Raw genomic sequence first — 20,003 nt, 5'->3', positions numbered from 1 at the left:
AATTACTTGGCTAATGACCGCTGATCTGTTATACGGTTCGCTTAACTTTCGTTCTCGTTTATTGTTTGAGGGATCATACCCGGGATCTTATTACTTGGGTTCCCCTAAACCTTTCTCAATATTTTATATTCCTTTTATGATCCTCTCTTATAATCCTTAAATTAAATCCTTTTAATCATGTTACCTTATACTCAATCCTTTCGGTATCTGGTGGATTTTCGGGAAAATCAAAGTGTTCGAATCTGGATTCTGACGATCTTTACATACACTTATTTACTTTATGGAATACTAATATGATCTTAGAATTTCCATAACAGTACTCCTATATAGCGTGGTCTGATAATTTTCCTTAATCAGCATCATCAGCAAAAGTTACTATTCATCCGTGTTTCAAAAATTCCAAAAATTGGGGTTATTACAATCTTTGAATATCTTCATAATAGCATGGAAATAGCAATGCTTCTTTGTTCTCGAAAACCCAGTTGAATAGGCTACCACATTCCATTTGCATACACTCGACGCATGTGACTGTGTTGTCACTGTCAACATATATTTGAATTCTTTATCCGTCTATGACCAGAATTTTGTAGACATGACGACAACTAGAAGGCTTGACGACAACCTTCTAAGACATAAAGACGTGACAACAGCTAGGCAAGATGAGAAGATTTAGATAGGAATAAGCTGGGAAGTAGTCAACACAACAGAAATGAGGATAAGGATTAAGAAAGGGTCAAACAACAAACACATTTGAAGAAGGAGCCTAACCCGAAGAAGTAGGAGAGCATGCAGTTGGAGTTTGAACGTGGAGCATAGAGTAAAAATAGAGAGTTTAGTTATGGATATATATTATAAATACAAGTTAGCTAATGGAAATAGCACACAGAGTCTATTCTGAATAAGATAGAAAAAACATTCTTGTACTGATAATTATTACATAGTAAAGCTCTACATTTGGTTGGGGAAACTCCCACCCGCGGTTTTTACTTCTTAACGGAGGTTTTCCACGTCAACAATTCTCGTGTCTTTGCTCTTTTATATTTGCACCATATTGTTAATCAATAAATTTATTCTTAGAATTAAAACCCACTATTTTCTACCAAAACAGTTTGGCACCGTATGTGGGAATTTTTCTAAGAATTAACTCGATTAGCAGGTATGGACGACGACACCCCGCAACAGTAGAGAGAAGGATCTCAACAAGGCGACAATGGTGACCTACTAGCAGCTATAAAGAAGTTACAGGAAGACATGGAGATTCTACAGTCTGAGAACGACAGTTTAAAGAAAGAGATGACTACGATCAAGTCCAACAACAAGGGCAAAAGTAAACAGGCATCAAAGGTCGTTGCACGACGATTGTTCGACGATGACAGAAAGGAGAAAGAATAGCTGCACAAAAACGAGATCATTATAACGGACAAAGATGGACACGCCATAGAGACTCATTCCAACAAAGACTAACAGGGAGAAAGCACACACGATGGAACAATAGAGAAGAGTACCGGAAAAAGAAGTCACAAACACAGAAAAATTAAGTCACGTTCAGAAATTCCTGAGTCAGTAAGAAAAGAGTTACAGGAGGTAAAAGATATGATTCAACATATCCCTGGTATTACAAAGCCATTGGAAAAGGCAAATCCCACAAGCTATGCTGATTCGCCCTTCGCTGACGACATTGCTCTAGTCGAAATCCCAAAAAGATTCACTGTACCACACATGAAGCAATACGACGGATCGTCTGATCCATAAGAACACATTGCTCAGTACAAACACCAAATGTTTACGGTGCCAATTCCAAGGGAATATCGAGAGCCTTGCATGTGTAAGGGCTTTGGATCAACCCTAATAGGACCTGCTCTACAGTGGTTCGTAGGTCTACCAAATGGGAGTATATCCACGTTTGCGGACTTGGTCGACACGTTCAATCTACAATTTGCGAGCAGCCGACAGTTTGAAAAAACCACGAGTGATCTCTACAAGGTATATCAGAAGTATCGAGAACCATTACAAGATTACCTGACCAGATTCAACAGAGAGAAGGTTATAATCACAAACTGTGACGTCCCAACCGCAATAGAAGCATTTAGAAGAGGATTGGAAAAGGATTCGCCGTTTTATGATGAATTGACAAAATATCCGTGCAAAACAATGGACGACGTGCAGGCCAAGGCAATGGCTCAAATACGTCTGGAAGAGGACAAAAGAGAAGACGACGACAAATATTATCGGCCAAACAGGAAAATCGCGTCAGCAAGAAATAAAGACTACAAGAACGAAAACAATCCATACATCAGGACTGATAAGAGATGAACAACATGTCAACTCATCACAAGTTCGTCCAGATTGGAGAAGAGACCCAAATCTACCCCCAACGTTCGATAGCTACGGGTTTAGTGTAACCCCTACGGTTCTCGTTAAGGAATTTGCTAAGATAGGCGATGTGGTGAAATGGCCAGCCAAAACCAACAAGCCAAAGTCGAATCCAGATTCAAAGCTATGGTGCGAGTTCCACGGGAATTATGGTCACAAAGCTATTGATTGCGTGGCTTTGAGAAGGGAAATTGAAGCTTTGGTTAGAAGGGGATACTTGACAGAGTACATGTCATCACATAGAGGTAATCATGTCCGAACAGAGAAGACACCCGCGAACATACCTCCTCCTCCACCTCATCACAAAGTCATAAACTTTATTGCTGGAGGATCAGAAATGTGTGGAGAAACGTACTCACAAGCCAAAAGACGAGCTAGGGGAAAGGGAATACAAGTTGCACATGCCGAGGTTGCGACAAATAACTCTTCAGTATTACAATTCGACGCATCCGACATGGAACATGTCCAGTCACCACAGCAAGATGGACTGGTAATATCTTTACCAATTGAAAATTGTCTGATAAAGAGAATTTTGGTGGATAATGGAAGTGCTGCGAACATAATGATGTTCAATACATTACAGCAAATGGGATTATCGGAAGCTGACATAGAGAAATGATATACGACGTTGGTGGGTTTTAGTGGCGAAACAAAAAGGACTGTTGGAGAAATCCACCTACCCACATATACTGGTGGAATCAATTTGCTTCAAAAATTCTTAGTCATCGACGCAGGCTCAACCTACAACATAATTCTGGGACGAGCTTGGATACACGACATGAGGGCTATACCATCAACTGTTCACCAAGTCGTCAAATTCCCAACACCTTGGGGGACACAACAAATTAGAGGTGACCAAGTCATGGTCAGAGAATGTTACAGAACATGCTTAAAGCCAACAGTACGACACGAACAAAAGGAAACAACAACTGTAGCAATGAAAGGTCCGGAAACTCTCAAGGAAGTAACAATTACAGAAGGAGAAAAGAAAGTATTGATTGGAGAAGACATCCCAGTTGATATAGAAGCCAACTTGGTGGAATTCTTTACTACACGACTAGACACGTTCGCTTGGGAACAAGAAGACATCACAGGGATAGATCAAGATGTCATCACACACAAGTTGAACGTGGACCCCAATCACGTTCCAGTCCAACAGAAAAGGCAAAAGTTTTGAGCTGAAAGAAACAACATAATCAATGAAGAAGTAAACAGGTTGTTGAAAAACGGTATGATTCGAGAAGTAGACTATCCTCAATGGTTGGCAAATGTCGTGATTGTCCAAAAGAAGAACAGCAAGTGGCGTGTGTGCGTAGATTATACCGATTTAAATAAGGCTTGTCCAAAAGACCCTTATCCTCTCCCACATATTGACACCATGGTTGACTCAACAGCAGGACATGAGCTGCTAACTTTCCTTGACGCGTCGAGTGGTTTCAATCAAATACAAATGGAACCATCTGATGCAGAAAAAATGGCGTTCATAACAGATAGAGGAATCTTTTGCTACTTGGCAATGCCTTTTGGTCTGAGAAATGCAGGGGCAACGTTCCAACGGTTAGTCAACAAGATGTTCGAAAAACAAATAGGACGCACGATGGAAGTATACATCGACGATATGGTTGTAAAGTCGAAAAATGCAGAAGATCATGTCAAAGATCTAGAGGAGGTGTTCAACATCTTACGTGTGTACAATATGAAACTAAATCCATCTAAATGCAATTTCGCCGTATCTTCAGGAAATTTTTTGGGACATATGGTGACAAGAAGAGGAATAGAGGCAAGTCCGGAACAAATAAAGGCCGTCTACGAGATTACAAGTCCGAAAAATGTCAAAGACGTACAGAAACTAACAGGGAGAGTAGCAGCCCTGAACAGGTTCATTTCACGCTCATCTGACAGATGTCAACCATTTTATAACGTCTTGAGGAAAAACAAAAAATTCGAATGGACCGAGAAATATGAGAAAGCCCTTGATGACTTGAAGAAGTACTTGTCCTCTGCTATCGTTACTATCAAAACCAGGAGATGGAGAAACACTCTACGTCTACCTATCCATCATAAATCATGTTGTTAGCGGAGTCTTGACACGAGAAGAAGATGGGTCTCAACTCCCCATCTATTACGTAAGCAAAAGTCTACTCGATGCTGAGACAAGGTACGCGTCAATGGAAAAACTAGTATTGGCTTTATTCATGACCTCTGTAAAACTTTGACACTACTTTGAGTCGCACAAGGTCTGTGTAAGGACAAATTATCCATTGCGAAAAGTACTTAGTAGGCTAGAGTTGACGGGAAGAATGGCAAAATGGTCAATTAGATTGAGCATATACGACATTATTTACGAACCACGAACAACCATCACATCACAAGTCTTAGGCGATTTTGTGGCTGACTTTAGTCCTAACCTACTATGTGAGGCAGATGAAGAACTTCAACAAATCCTTTCTACCAAAAAAATGGAGTAGTGGTCGTTGTACACAGACGGAGCCTCAAATAGTGAATGGGACAGGTTTGGGTTTGGTACTAAAGTCTCCACAGGGGGACACCTTAGCCTATTGCATTTGTTCTGAATTTAAAGCTACTAACAACGAATCTGAATATGAGGCCTTGATTATTGGATTAACTACGGCTGTGGACATGAAGATCGCACATATAAAAATAAACTGCGACTCTTTGCTTATTGTCAATCACGTAAAAGGGGAATATGAAGCAAAAGATTGCAAGATGTCGGCCTATCTAGAAATCGCTAAAGAACCACAAGGCAAGTTCGACTCGTTCAGTATCCAACAAATACCCAGAGAACAGAATTCTCAGGCTGATGCCTTAGCAGGTTTGGGTGCTGTCCTCAAAAAGAAAAATGTACTCACAATCCCAGTAATTCACGTCCTAAAGCCTGCCACGATTAGAGCTAAAAAGGAAAAAGATGTCACAATAATGGCTGTCGACAATCATGAAGAACGTGGAAGTTGGACTCAGAAATATAAAGACTACATCACAAAGGGTGAATTACCAAAGGACAACGAGGCAAAATCGTTAAAGATAAAGGCTATGAGATTCACGATCATTGATGGTATATTGTTCAAAAAATCCGTTACGGGATTACTTCAAAGGTGTCTTGAAGAATCAGAAGCCAACGATGTCTTACGGGATATACATGAAGGCGATTGTGGTAATCATTCGGGTGGAAGAAGCTTGTCATATAGAGTACTTTGTATGGGGTATTACTGGCCCACTCTGAAACAAGATGCAATTGATTATGTCAAGAAGTGTGACGCATGTCAAAGGCATGCCCCAATCATACATCAAGCTTCGGAAGTGTTACACCCGTCCATTCCTTCATGGCCATTCATGAAATGGGGAATGGACATTGTGGGAAAAATACCTCCAACCTCTGGACAAAAGGTGTTTATGCTAGCTATGACAGATTATTTCTCGAATTGGATAGAAGCTGAAGCATTTCGACAAGTCAAGTCCAAAGAAGTGATTTCATTTATAGAAAGGAATGTCATCTGTAAATTGGAGTACCATCAGAGATTGTTTGCGACAATGGCTCACAATTTATAAGTGACAAGACAGAAGCCTTTTGTAGATGATGGAACATCACTTTGGTCAAGTCTACTCCACGTTATCCACAAGCTAATGGGCAAGCAGAATCCAACTGAGATCATTTCCCCAACTGCAAGGTATGGTCTAGCAACTATAGAAACAAATTCTGTTGAACGAGCACATGACTTAGATATAATAGATGAGGTACGTGACATGGCAAAGCTACGAATGGCATCACATCAACAAGCAGTGGCTAGAAGTTACAACAAAAACGTGCATATTAGGACACTTGCCATATGTGACCTAGTATTGAGAAAGGTGTTTCAAAACACTAGGGACACGACGGCTGGAAAGTTGGGTGACATATGGGAAGGACCTTATCTGATCGACGACATAGTTGGACGTGGAGCATACAAACTCTCCACCCTAGACGGAATTCAAGTCCCAAGAAGCCGGAACATATTACACCTCAAAAAGTATCACATGTAATCATCTTACTTTTCATTAAGATCCTCGATTTTTAGGTTTGCTTTGAATAAGTCGATAGGACATGTGTTTTATTCCTAGTCAGTAAGCGTCCATTAGCAGTAAAGAATGTTTGTGTTCAATTCGCCACTTATCTGTGTCCTTTTTGTGTACGAATAAAAGTTACATGTGGTATCAAATCTTAAGCCTGTGCATTTTTTACATACATTTACTTCCATATGAGTATCTTACTATTATTGTTAAAACTACACTATTAGCTTAACAGCAAAATGCTTGACACAAATGACAAGAAATTACAATAGACGAGAGGCTTAGTTTCTCAACTCTATTACTACAAAGGGCTGATAACCCATTAACGTCACGACGTGAACAAAGTTCAACTTTCACGATTACAAGAAAATATAACTGACAAGACGGGAAAGGGACATAAAACCCACAACACCTGTCAACATGAAAATCCCACTTAATTATTTCTAGAGGGAAAGGCCTCTTAATAATCACTCATAATTAATCGTCGACGAGCAACAAGTGTTTCAGTGATAATTATTGATGAATGATGCAAACAAAACATATACGAACAATTCAAACTACGAGTTTAAATTAAATCACGACGATAACGATGTCCAAAACATATTAACACTCCCCGTCTCCATGAGACGAAACAGGAGTTTAGCCAACAAAAATAGTCTTGAGATTAAAAGATTCAAACAACTAAGCAAATTAAAAGGCAAAGAAGCTATTTTCCAGTGACGTCCAAGTCCTTTGCAGACTTGTCGCCTCCTTCTTCGACAGCGATGTCATCAGGTGCAGGGACAGGGAAAACATCATCAGGATACTTGTCATTATAAATTTTGACAGTCTCGTCGATATCCCAATTCTGCCATTCCCCTCTGCTATACTCAAGCATCAATTCAACTCGAGTCTTCATGACATGTTGAGTGACGACTTTGTCCGCTTCTTCCTTCATTTCAGTTTCTAGCGATTGAACTTTTGTAGCAAACTCGTCAAACTCCTCTTGAATAACAGTATAAGTCTTCATGTTCTCGGAGGCCCGATCCATAGCAGCCTTCAATTTAGTAGGACACTCCTTATGCTCCTCCTCGAGTGCCTTAAACCTCTTGGCCTCAGCAGTATACGCCTCATATACAACCAATGCATTTTGAAAAGCCTACAAGATTACAAAGAAAATGAGTCACAAACATAGCATGATACAAACAATTATGAAGACTATTTAAACTATAGCTTACGTGAAAAATATGTCCCTTCGTGTCATCCAGGATGCTCTCCAAAGGCTTGGAACTCTGCCCTTCCATGGACTGGGGCAACAACATATCTCCTAATAAGTGTGCAAATGAAGAAGGCTTGGCTTCCTGACTATAATAATGGGCTACCAAGGGCATGAAGTAGTTGACATCACCAAATGTAGACACACTGGAAGGTTTTGTCCTGATCTTTTTGGTCAAAGGGCTAGCAGTAGGACTAACTATCACAGGGGCTTTCGAGTGTTCGATTTCTGTGGACTTATCCTCACGAGCTCTTTTAAACAAATATTTACTAGATATTAACAATGTCTTGATTATTGGAGGCTTAAACTCTACAATAAGGAATAACGGATCAATTGAACATAAAAGAATCAGCACAGAACTATCAATAAAAGAAGATATATCAAGTTGTAAAGCATGCGACCAATACCTTTAGCATATTTGCGTCCAGAGCTCATCTCAATATCATTTAAAGGTTTGGGACTCTCTCTAGATTCTGAGGAAATACTTTGAATGGACAAAGAAGGCTTAGGAGCGGTAACTTACTTCGGGTTCTATAAGAAGCACCATTTGCTGCAGTCGTAGCCAATGGGGGAACAACATCTCCTTTAGAAGCAATTTTCTTCATCGAAGCAGTGAGTTCACTTGTGTCAATTGCTGAAGCATTCCTAATTGAACGATTAAGGTAATTCGTCCATACTCTATCGGCTATAGGGAGAGACATGATTTTCTCCGTAATTTCCCTGGCCCCTACATCATCTTCTTTAGCCTCGAATTTAATGCCTAAAACACGGATGAAGAGAAAAACATGAGGGAAGTGCATCGTGACAGTGTTTACTTTAAAAGAAATATATGGCATATAGAATACGATCAATAAATTAAATACAAAAGACGCAATAAATAGAGAAGTTACCATCCACGTTCCACTTCTCCAATAAGAAGTCCACATCATCCCCCAGAGTCGACCTCTCCGCATATAAATATTCACCTATCCATCTACGGTCGTTCACCGTCTCGTTGTTCAGAGTCAGGGGTTGTTCTTGTCCTTATTAACAAGACTAAAACGATAATTACTGAATTTCTTGAGGGAATAGGAGTATTTTACCACATCCACATTAATGCCCAACTTGTGTTTTGCCTCAATTACATCAAGACAGGCTAGGGTTCTCTAAGCAGACAACATCAATTGCCCAGGTGAAACATGCAAAGCCGTGATGACACCCTTAATCAAATCAGAAAACGGTAGCATAAGCCTGATGCTAAAAGGATAGAAATAGAAACAAATCCATCCATCTCGATACCAGTCAACAAGCTCGTCGGAAGAAGGAAGTACCAAGTTAAATTTGTCCTTGAACAAGGTCATGGCTTCAGCAATTTGATCGTCTTTCCAGTTTTGCTTACCATTATCTCGAGGGTCGAGTATGTTGGTAGGAGCCCATTCACTTTTTTCACTTGAATCGGCCATGGTTTTGATAATTTTGAGAGAAGCTTGTTTTAGTTTTTTTTTGGGCATGAATGAATAACGAAAGAGGGTTGAGTGAAGGGATAAGTATGGATCTGGGAGGATAAGTATTAATGAACCGGATTACGAGGAACATGAATCTAGAAGTAGAGTATTAGAAGGGGTGTGTCTTATCATTTCATCATTGAAGTCTAGTTCTACACGCTACAGATGAATAAAATGCTAAGTATACTTTTATCATTTTAATTGGGGCAATTGTTATGACCAGAATTTTGTAGAGATGATGATAACTAGAAGGCTTGACGACAACCTTCTAAGACGTAAATACGTGATGACAACTAGGCAAGACGAGAAAATTTAGACAGGAACAAGCTGTGAAGTAGTCAACACAGCAGAAATGAGGATAAGGATTAAGAAATGGTCAAACAATAAACACATTTGAAGAAGGAGCCTAACCCGAAGAAGTAGGAGAGCATGCAGTTGGAGTTTGAACGGTGGAGCATAGAGTAAAAATAGGGATTTTAGTTGTGGATATGTATTATAAGTATAAGTTAGCCGATGGACATAGCACACAGAGTCTATTCTGAATAAGATAGAAAAAACATTCTTGTACTGATAATTATTACATAGTAAAGCTCTACATTTGGTTGGGGAAAGTCCCACCCGCGGTTTTTACTTCTTAACGGAGGTTTTTCGCGTCAACAATTCTCGTGTCTTTGCTCTTTTATATTTGCACCATATTGTTAATCAATATATTTATTCTTAGAATTAAAACCCACTATTTTCTACCAAAATAGGGTTTATGATCATCCGTCGAGTTATTGATCATCCGTCGGGTTGTTGATCATCCGCCGAATTCATTGTTGTTTATCCGTCGGGTAACAATCATGCACTTGACTCCATTTCATTTATGCAGAATTATAAGACATCATCTATGTACAATTAATCAACCTATTCTGCATATCTAGTTAAAGTCAACATGACTTAAGTACTACTACAGATTCTAAACAATGTGTATGCAGAAATGTGCTACAGACTTATTTTTACATAAGCTACTCACTCGATGGATAATAAGTCATCATCCGTCGGGACTAAAATGAGTTATCTGTCGGGACTATAATCCTTATCTGTCGAGTGCTACATTTTGATAAGTGGATTTTATATCCACTTGAAACGCTTTATTACAACCTTAAATTGGTGTTTTGGACTCAAGTTGTTGGTATTTTGATGTGTTTTTGTGTTATTATATTTCAGGTATCAGTTATATGAAGAAAAGAGCTTTTAAAGGAAATATGATAAAAAGTGATCAGAATTGGAAGCCAAGGCCATTGTCAAGTTGTTGAGAATCTCGTTAGCTTCGTGTGGGCAGTTGAATCGCCTAATTCTGACGATTAGAACTCAAGTTATGGCCAAACAAGATTCATCAGAATTTTTTCCAGAAGCTGTCTGAGCGCCCGCTCAGGAGAGCTGAGCAGCCACCCAGAGAGCTGAGCGCCCGCTCAGGAGAGCTGAGCGGCCGCTCAGTGCACGGCTGGTCACTGATTTCGCTGAAAAAGCCTTTTTTTAGTGGAATTTGACGATTTTAAGGGTCCAGGTCCACTAGGGGCGTATATATATTTAAAAAAAGGGTTTTCATCATCCGGGAAGATTGGGATACCAAGGAGAAGACCTAGAAGCACAGAACAACTCCGAAAAAGATGATCTTGTTTTCAACTTGTGATTCTTTGAATTAGTTGTAACTTTGGATGCTCGTTTTTATTCTTGTTGAACCTAGATCTCGTTTCTTCGTACTTTAATTATTATTCAGTTTATTAAGACCTTATTTTATACCATGCTTTCATTGGAACCCATGGTGACGATGAGTTCGATTGTGGGCTAATCGTTATCATGAGATTCTAGAAGATTTACTTATGGATTTCAATAATTAATTTGTTTTGATATCTTGGTGTGTGGTGATTGATTGATATCCTAGTATTGGTTGTGCTTATTCGTCTTATGTGCGTAGCTAACATATAAGATAGCGTGTTAATCTCTATTGAAGCGACATTGAATATAGATGTTTAGAACTTGCCATGCTAGCATAGGTTCATGTATGTGTATGCATGATTCGTAGGTAACTCTAACCGTTTTACTTGCCCTATGTAATCATTATGGATAACTTGTGCTTAAACCGTTATGTTGTCAAATTCTATAGACATATAGGGTCTCAATATAATTTGTGCCTATTCAACTTCTATCTCTTTTGTCGATGTCTGGTAGAATGGTACTCGTGCAATGAAAGTTGGCATTTATCAGTTTCGTGTTATCTGATTAGTGTCATCACCATCACATGCTAAGGTTAAGAACGAAAAGGCTATTCAAATGAATTAGTAATGAAGTTAGAATCCCATGTTTGTCATATATAGTAATTCAACCTCAATTCTCTTAATTAATGTTATTTAGTATAATCTCTTAGTTTAATAAAAACCCAATTTGTTATTTGTCTTAGCATTGAGCGATAACTATACATTGTTGCATAGGTGCATAAATTAAACTTAACCTAAACCAGTCCATGTGGGAACGAATCTGATTTATATCTTATACTACTTGCGAACGCGTATACTTGTGTGTATTTTAGCGCGTATTTTCGCCCTAACAAGTTTTTGGCGCCGCTGCCGGGGACTCGGTGTTAATTTTTATTTTATGTGCTTGTCATCAGTGGTCGTTAAAGTTCACTGACTCGGATTCTTTTACTTTCACGGTTTATTTGTTTGTGTTTCAGGTACTCATTACAATGGGAGATCCAGCAACACGAACGAAAGCCTTGATGGATTTTTCTCAACCCAAGATCGATGACATTCAATCTAGCATTATTCGGCCAGCTATCACAGCTAATACCTTTGAGATCAAGCCTGGCATAATTCAATGGGTGCATAATTCAATCCAGTTTGGGGGTTCTCCAACTAAAGATCTTAATATGCACATTAGGGACTTTATTGAGATCTGCGACACCTTCAGGTTCAATGGTGTTTCCGAAGATGCTATTAAGCTGAGACTGTTTCCATTCTCTCTGAGGGACAAGGCTAAGAGCTGGTTACACTCTCTACCAGCTGGTTCGATTACTACTTGGGAGGATCTTGCTCAGAAATTCCTTACTAAATTCTTCCCTATGGCGAAGACAGCTGCACTCAGGAATGCTATTACTCAATTTGCGCAGCAAACGGGAGAATCGCTAAGTGAAGCTTGGGAGCGCTACAAGGAGATGCTTAGGAAGTGTCCTCATCATGGAATTCCTGATTGGATGATTATCACTTGTTTTTTACAATGGGTTGGGAGCACAGTCCAGACCCATGCTCGATGCAGCATCAGGCGGAGCATTATGGGCAAAGAGCTATGAGGAAGCTTATGATCTAATTGAACTGATGGCTGCTAATGAATATCAATATCCAGCCCAGAGATGTCCACAGGGAAAAGTAGCAGGATTTCTTGAAGTGGATACAGCTACGGCTATCACTGCTTAACTAAATGCGTTGTCTATGAAGATCGATTCTCTGGCTAACTATGGTGTTAAGCAGATAATTAGTGTTTGTGAGCTATGTGCAGGTTCGCATGTGACGGAGCAATGCGCTATATCTAGTGACTCAGCTCAGTTTGTGAGCAACTTTCAGAGATCGCAGCAACCGGTTCCAGACACTTATCATCCTGACAACTGGAATCATCCTAACTTCAGCTGGAACAATAATCAGAATGCGATCTAACAGCCGTTCCAGCAGTTTTGAAATAAGCTATTCAACCCTCCTGGGTTTTCAGCAACAAATTGCACCAAAACAACAACTCCAAATTCAACAACAAAATCATGATGCAGGACTATCTTCGAATGAAAAATCTGAATTGGAGGAGTTGAGGCTTATGTGCAAAAACCAGGCTCTTATATGCCAAAGCCAGGATGTTCCTATCCAGAATCTGGAGAACCAAATAGGGCAAATTGCTAATGCCTTATTGAATCGACCACCAAGAACGCTTCCTAGTGATACAGAAAGAAATCCAGGCAGGAGGAAAGTTGAAGAATAGGTGAACGCCATCACCATAAGGTCTGAAAAGGTCGCAAGCCCCCAAATTCAGCAAGACGAGGAGCCTGAAAAATCTCAAGATTCAGAAAATACAGTTGTGGCTAAAGAAGAAGTGTAGAAGGAAGCAGAGGTGGAACCAAGGAAGACTACTGTGGAATACACTCCTCCTGAGGGTAATAAATGGGAGAAACAGATCTATCATCCACCTCCTTTTCCTAAGAGGCTGTAGAAGAAAAAGCTGGATAATCAGTTTGAGAAATTTTTGGAGGTGTTCAAGAAACTTCATATCAACATACCTTTCGCTGAAGCTCTTGAACAGATGCCTAGCTATACGAGGTTTATGAAAGGTATTCTCTTTCGGAAAGTGAAGCTCGATGACTTAGAGACAGTTGCTCTAACAGAGGAATGTAGTGCTGTGCTGCAACAGAAGTTACCTCCGAAGCTTAAAGATCCTGGAAGCTTCACTATTTTCTTGAACCATCGGAAACTTGTCGTTCAACAAGTGTTTATGTGATTTAGGAGCTAGCATCAATCTGATGCCCTTATCTATCTTCAAGAAGCTTGGTCTTCCTGATCCAAAACCAACATACATGTCATTACAACTAGCTGATCGTTCCATCGCTTATCCATGAGATATATTGGAGGATGTCTTGGTCAAGGTGGATAAACTCTTCTTCCCTGCTGACTTTGTAAATTTTGATTTCGAGGAAGATAAGAAGATTCCCATCATCTTGGGAAGACCATTCTTGGCTACAGGCCGAACTATGATCGATGTGCAAAAAGCAGAGCTTACGATGAAGGTTCATGATCAGAAGGTCACTTTTAATGTGTTCAAGGAAATAAAGTTACCCACAGCTAAAGAGGAGTGCTTTAAAGTAGAACAACTGCAGGTTTTGAATGCACCTCCGTGGAAGAGGAAGTTGGATATGCCATTCAATTCTCTTGGGTTAGCAAAGCTGAAAATTTCTCAGGAACGTTTTGAACCATTTATTCAAGAAGCTCCCACACTTGAGCTCAATCCTCTACCAGATCACTTGAGTTATGCATTCTTAGGTGCACCCCCTGACAAGGGTTTGAGATATATTTTTGATGATGAAGAGAGTGGCTGGACGGATCTTCCAGTGCCTATACAGGGTTCTTCTCATGCGCCACAGGTAGTTGATAGGACTGGTGTTGGTGATGAGTAGTACAGGCGAGTGACTAGGCGTATGGAGGCCATGCATGTCATCCACTGATATTTTGCTGAAGATTTGACACACGCTTTCGATACTGTTGTTCGAGACACTGGTGGCGAGGTTGATTGGCCACCTGATCCTCCACCCGACGAGGGTGACTCTCCCGCTGACTAGGTATGCCTGAAATCCTTATTATTACCTTCAATGAGGAAATTGAAAATTTTAAGTTTGGGGGTGATAATGTAAGGATTAGTTTGTGTGGGTCCATATAGATTCAGATAGATTCATGTTGCATGTTTAGTTGTAGTTCATTCATATTTTTGTATGATTGTTCATTTAGGACATATTTGTTTGTTTTTATATGATTTCATATAGTTGTATTTGCATGCATATTTAGCATTATCTCTTAAGATAAACTATGATATTTAATAAGTTGATATTGATTTGAGTGTGGTGATGATGAATAGAGGGATGTTTTATTCTTAATGAATTGATTTGCATGCCAGAAATAAATATTTTCACAAAGTCTTATAGGGTTACTTTTGATCTAGATCATGATCATACTTTTTTGTTATTGAGATTTAATCACTTGGTTATATTTAGAATTTGTGATATTCTCGTAATGACGTAAAAATATTGATTTTTTTATCTGGAGAAAAACTTGGATTTCATTGCTAGTTGTTATAAGGCTAGGCGTCAAATGGCTAGTAGTCGGCTCATATTTTTATGAGTAGTCTAGGGTCGAATGAGATGGAGTGAAACACACTCGTTCATAAATTATTGAAAAAAAAAGAAAAAAAGAAAAAAATGAAAGGAAAAAGAAAGAAAAAAGTATGTGTTTATGCATAATTGATCAAGAGTGAGCTCTTTAATACTCGAGTTATTAAGTTCTAGGGGAATTTGTGCCTAGTGACCTAAGGCTTTTATAGTCTGGGATCCATTAACCTAACGCTCGCTACATGGATATTATTGCATAAGTCTTTTGGGACCACATTCATTGCACGGTCAAATAAGCATCTTTGCTATGTGTTCAATAATAGTGTGAATCGTTGTATAACTCTAGTAGAAAGGAGATGTTGTGAGTCATAATGCGTTTATTATCTATTCTGTTTATAAACTTTAGATTGTTTTGATGATAGATAAGTTATGGTTATTGATCTAGTATCGAGAGATATCTGTTACGCATTCCACACACACACGTTTCTGGTTTGTGGGTTGGTTTGTGGGATTTATTCGAGCTCTATTTAAAGTCATTGCATTCTTAGAGACATTGGCTTATTCATTTGGTTATGGTTATTCTGAGGGGATCGATTGCATTATCATTTAGTTGCATTCATGCATTAAGTTTGTTTTATAGATTTGAGTCTGTTTATGCTTGAGGACAATCATCGATTCAAGTTTGGGGGTGTGATAAGTGAATTTTATATCCACTTGGAACGCTTTATTACAAGCTTAAATTGGTGTTTTGGACTCAAGCTGTTGGTATTTTGATGTGTTTTTGTGTTATTGCATTTCAGGTATCAGTTATATGAAGAAAAGATCTTTTAAAGGAAATATGATAAAAAGTGATCAGAATTGGAAGCCAAGGCCATTTTCAAGTTGTAGAGAATCTCGTTAGCTTCGCGTGGGCAGTTGAATCGCCTAATTCTGACGAGTAGAACTCAAGTTATGGCCAAAACAAGATTCATCAGAATTTTTTCCAAAAGCTGCCTGAGCGCGGCTGGTCGCTGATTTCGCTGAAAAAGCCATTTTTGAGTGGAATTTCACGATTTTAAGGGTCAAGGTCCACTGGGGTGTATATATACTTAAAAAAAAGGGTTTTCGTCATCCGGGAAGATTGGGATACCAAGGAGAAGACCTAGAAGCATAGAACAACTCCGAAAAAGAAGATCTTGTTTTCAACTTGTGATTCTTTGAATTAGTTTTAACTTTGGATGCTCGTTTTCGTTCTTGTTGAACCTAGATCTCGTTTATTCGTACTTTAATTATTATTCAGTTTATTAAGACCTTGTTTTATACCATGCTTTCATTGGAACCCATGGTGATGATGAGTTCGATTGTGGGCTAATCATTATCATGAGATTCTAGCGGATTTACTTATGGATTTCAATAATTAATTTGTTTTGATATCTTGGTGTGTGGTGATTGATTGATATCCTAGTATTGGTTGTGCTTATTCGTCTTATGTGCGTAGCTAACATATAAGATAGCGTGTTAATCTCTATTGAAGCGATATTGAATATAGAGGTTTAGAACTTGCCATGCTAGCATAGGTTCATGTATGTGTATGCATGATTCGTAGGTAACTCTAACCGTTTTACTTGCCCTATGTAATCATTATGGATAACTTGTACTTAAACCGTTATGTTGTCAAATTCTATAGACATATAGGGTCTCAATATAATTGGTGCATACTCAGCTTCTATCTCTTTTGTGGATGTCTGGTAGAATGGTACTCGTGCAACGAAAGTTGGCGTTTATCAGTTTCGTGTTATCTGATTAGTGTCATCACCATCACATGCTAAGGTTAAGAACGAAAAGGCTATTGAATAAAGTAGTAATGAAGTTAGAATCCCATGTTTGTCATATATAGTAATTCAACCTCAATTCTTTTAGTTAATGTTATTTAATAAAATCTCTTAGTTTAATAAAAACCCAATTTATTATTTGTCTTAGAATTGAGCAATAACCATACATTGTTGCATAGGTGCATAAATTGAACTTAACCTAAACCAGTCCCTGTGGGAATGAATCTGATTTATATCTTATACTACTTGCAAACGTGTATACTTGCGTGTATTTTAGCGCGTGTTTTCGCCCTAACACATTTTTACTAAGTAAAATCTACCAAGGTGTTTTGTTCATGAAATCATCAAGTACACAATATATACACAACAATCTCCCCCAATTTATGTCTACTGGAATTATAGCCATAAATTAAGAGATACTTGGTGATAACAAAACACCCTAAAAATACAACTTTAAAAGACAATAGATAATACTAAAAAGTGCTTCTATTAACAAAATGTACAAAGTTTTGCTCACAGTCATTTTCAAGATGCTCCTCTAGCCTGAGTAGATTTATCTAGTTTCTTGAAGGTCTGGATCTCTTTCCAAGCTTTCTGTTGTTTTCTTTAATCTGATTTTGGAGCTGCCTGTGGAATTCAAGTTCATCAGATTCTGAGAGATTTAGCTTTTCTTGTATTTCCAAGAGAGTCTCATTGCTTGAGATGCTCAATTGGTCTTCTAATCTGAAAAATCTTCTCACACCTTTGTCATCTATGAACTCCATCAGCCAGTAGGGCCTTAGATGCACTCTTCTCCCTGTGTAAGGGATGATTGGAGTCTTTGGGAGTACATCTTTAGCTCTAACACTCCTTAGTTCTTCAATCTTCTTCAGTACCAATCTTCTTGCAGTAACATTGAACCCAAAGTTCTTCTTGAAAGATGAATAAACCTTAATCAGTACAGCTTGGCTTTCTAGAAGGATCATGTGAAGTGGCCACTGAATCTCCTTTCCTCCCTTGTACTTGAATACTAACCTTTCAGGTAGGTTTCTGTATGGATCAATTCCTCCCACTTCATCTAATTCATCTAGATAGAGGTTTAGATCAGAAAACTCCTTGATGTCACACAAGTACATATAATCTCCTTTGATGACTTTAGATTGAGCTTTGACTAGAGATTTGGATTTCAGAGGTGACAACTTCACTTTCTTGACTTCTCTTGACTTTGTTCTTTTTAGCTTGCTAAGGATTGGTAAATTGAAATCAGGAATTGGTATGTTTTCCCATTCTATTGGCTCATCCTTAGGCACAATAGGTTCACCATGAATGTTCCTGTAAGGATCCACCACCTTGATATCTTCAAATACCACAGAGGGTTTTGATGCTTGAGTTGTAGTTGAAGTGGACTCCTTGGGAAACTGATTCTCCAATTCCTTATCCATAATGTCCAGTTTCCTTTTGGTTCTTTTAGCCAATTCCTTGATTCTTGGAGACTTCTTCTGTTGTTCAACTTGCTTCTTTGGATCTTGAGATTCAATGATTTCAGATGGCTGAGCAGGAATTTATTGTGATAAATTTATAGCATGTAGCTTGGCCAAGATAGCAATTTGCTCTTTTTTTTGTTTAGCCTTTTTAGCATCTAGAGCAGCTTGCTTCTTTTTCTGCTTCAATCTAGCATTTTCTTCTCTCTTTGCTTGAGCAAATTGAAGATGTCCAGCCACCACACAAATTTCTTTCCCATTCCTGAAAATTTTAGAAATTCTCTTTTTGGAAGCTGAATCAGCTGGATATTTGTAGAAAGCAATTGACCTTGACAGAAGCTTCTTTTCATCAGGCTTAGGTGTCTCATACACAGTATCCAAAGGGTTCTTCAATGATAATTTTGGATAATTTACCCTTGGTTTCAGAATTATTTCAGCCTTTGGAGATTTGATACAGGATGACTGTCCCCTTTCCAGATAGTCCATGCTCATCTCATTCACAGAAATTTGCTTGACTTGAGAATGATGGATGGCTGACTTTACTGGCTCCTTGACTAGTCCAAACTTCTTTTGTATATCCTTATCAATCTTCTCCCAGTTGCTTGGCTTCAACTGCTTCATTTCAGCTGCTCTAATGTTGGCTGCTGCTTCATTTATCAGATCTATACTGTTTGTAACTGGTGGCTTTGAGATAGTAATTGAAGGCACAATTACTTTACTGATTTGAATTTGAAGCTTCTCCTCCTCACTTCGTCGTTTCTCCCCCTTTTTGTTATCATTAAGTTGAGCAGAGGAGGGGATTTGAGCAACCACCAGTTTTTGAAGTAAATCTGTATGTTGGGCTTGATGAAGATGAATGGCTGTTAAAGATGCTTCCATGGCTGACATTCTTTTATCTAATGCATCTATCTTGGTTGCAAGATCAAAATTTTTCCTTAATTGCCTCTTGATATCAAGCATTGTAGCTTCTGGAAGCTTAGAGTCCATTTTGTCTGAAATGGCCTTCTTCATCTCTTCAATATCACCCTTGATGGTGTTTACATCCCTAGCATGTTGGAAGTCTTGAATTTGTTGAAGTTGCAGAGAGGCTAGATGTGCCTGAAGGAGTTTCTTGGTGCTGGCATTTAAAGTGGTTTGAAGAGCAGTATTTGTCTGATTGATTAGTTGGATCAGGGTTATCTTGAAGTAGTGTTCATCACAGTGCTTTGAAAATTCCCATGATGGCATACCTGATCTTGAACTGGAACCTACTTCTCCCCCTATGTCCATTGCTTCATCTTCACTATCCCCACTTTCATCACCAAAGAAATCAGCTGAGCCATCAGTCTTATAATCCATATCACCAGCTGTAGAGGGCAAAGCTATGATGGCATCCTTAGCTCTTATCATAGACTGTGTGGTATGCACCAGATTGAACATCCTTTCTGCATTATCATTGCCCTGTTCAGCTAGAAGTTGATAAGCTGGAACAGGGTGAGTAAATGCCTCATCATCAAGGGAGGTGGAATCTATAACAGCTTTAGGTTGCTGAGATAGTCCCTCCCTGTCTGCATCCTGGACATTCATTAACTTACTAGCAATGACATCCATCCTTATAGCTCCAGTACCTGCATTTCTCTCGTTTTCTCTCTGTTGTTGCATCAGGGTCTCACCCTGGCT

The 20,003-nt window shown here is 38.9% G+C and overlaps 2 protein-coding genes and 1 non-coding gene across 3 annotated transcripts; 2 read left to right on the top strand and 1 right to left on the bottom strand.

Moving 5' to 3' along the window:
- Positions 1 to 1,779: 1,779 nt before the first annotated feature.
- LOC141679352 (uncharacterized) lies at positions 1,780 to 2,992 on the top strand. Its single transcript, XM_074485853.1, has 2 exons — positions 1,780 to 2,249; positions 2,386 to 2,992. The coding sequence occupies exons 1-2, from the start codon at positions 1,780 to 1,782 to the stop codon at positions 2,990 to 2,992; spliced, it is 1,077 nt and encodes a 358-aa protein (XP_074341954.1).
- Positions 2,993 to 4,797: 1,805 nt separating this feature from the next.
- LOC141679351 (uncharacterized) lies at positions 4,798 to 5,940 on the top strand. Its single transcript, XM_074485852.1, has one exon. It carries the CDS (start codon positions 4,798 to 4,800, stop codon positions 5,938 to 5,940), a length of 1,143 nt encoding a protein of 380 aa, XP_074341953.1.
- Positions 5,941 to 12,295: 6,355 nt separating this feature from the next.
- On the bottom strand, positions 12,296 to 12,402 carry LOC141682028 (small nucleolar RNA R71). The gene has a single exon (XR_012559432.1). It is a non-coding gene; the product is annotated as a small nucleolar RNA R71 (small nucleolar RNA).
- Between the last annotated feature and the right edge of the window lie 7,601 nt (positions 12,403 to 20,003).

Source organism: Apium graveolens, chromosome 8 (genome assembly GCF_009905375.1).
Source record: "Apium graveolens cultivar Ventura chromosome 8, ASM990537v1, whole genome shotgun sequence".
Classification (NCBI taxonomy): domain Eukaryota; kingdom Viridiplantae; phylum Streptophyta; class Magnoliopsida; order Apiales; family Apiaceae; genus Apium; species Apium graveolens.
The sequence above is the reverse complement of the archived record's forward strand: the minus strand, read 5'-3'. Positions and strand labels throughout refer to the sequence as shown.

Bases quoted from the DNA above. Each gene is read 5' to 3' on its own strand.
- LOC141679352 (XM_074485853.1), top strand. From the start codon at position 1,780: ATGTTTACGGTGCCAATTCCAAGGGAATATCGAGAGCCTTGCATGTGT. The intron at 2,250-2,385 runs GTCAGCAAGAAA...AACGTTCGATAG, and splicing joins CGGCCAAACAGGAAAATCGC to CTACGGGTTTAGTGTAACCC.
- LOC141679351 (XM_074485852.1), top strand. From the start codon at position 4,798: ATGAAGAACTTCAACAAATCCTTTCTACCAAAAAAATGGAGTAGTGGT.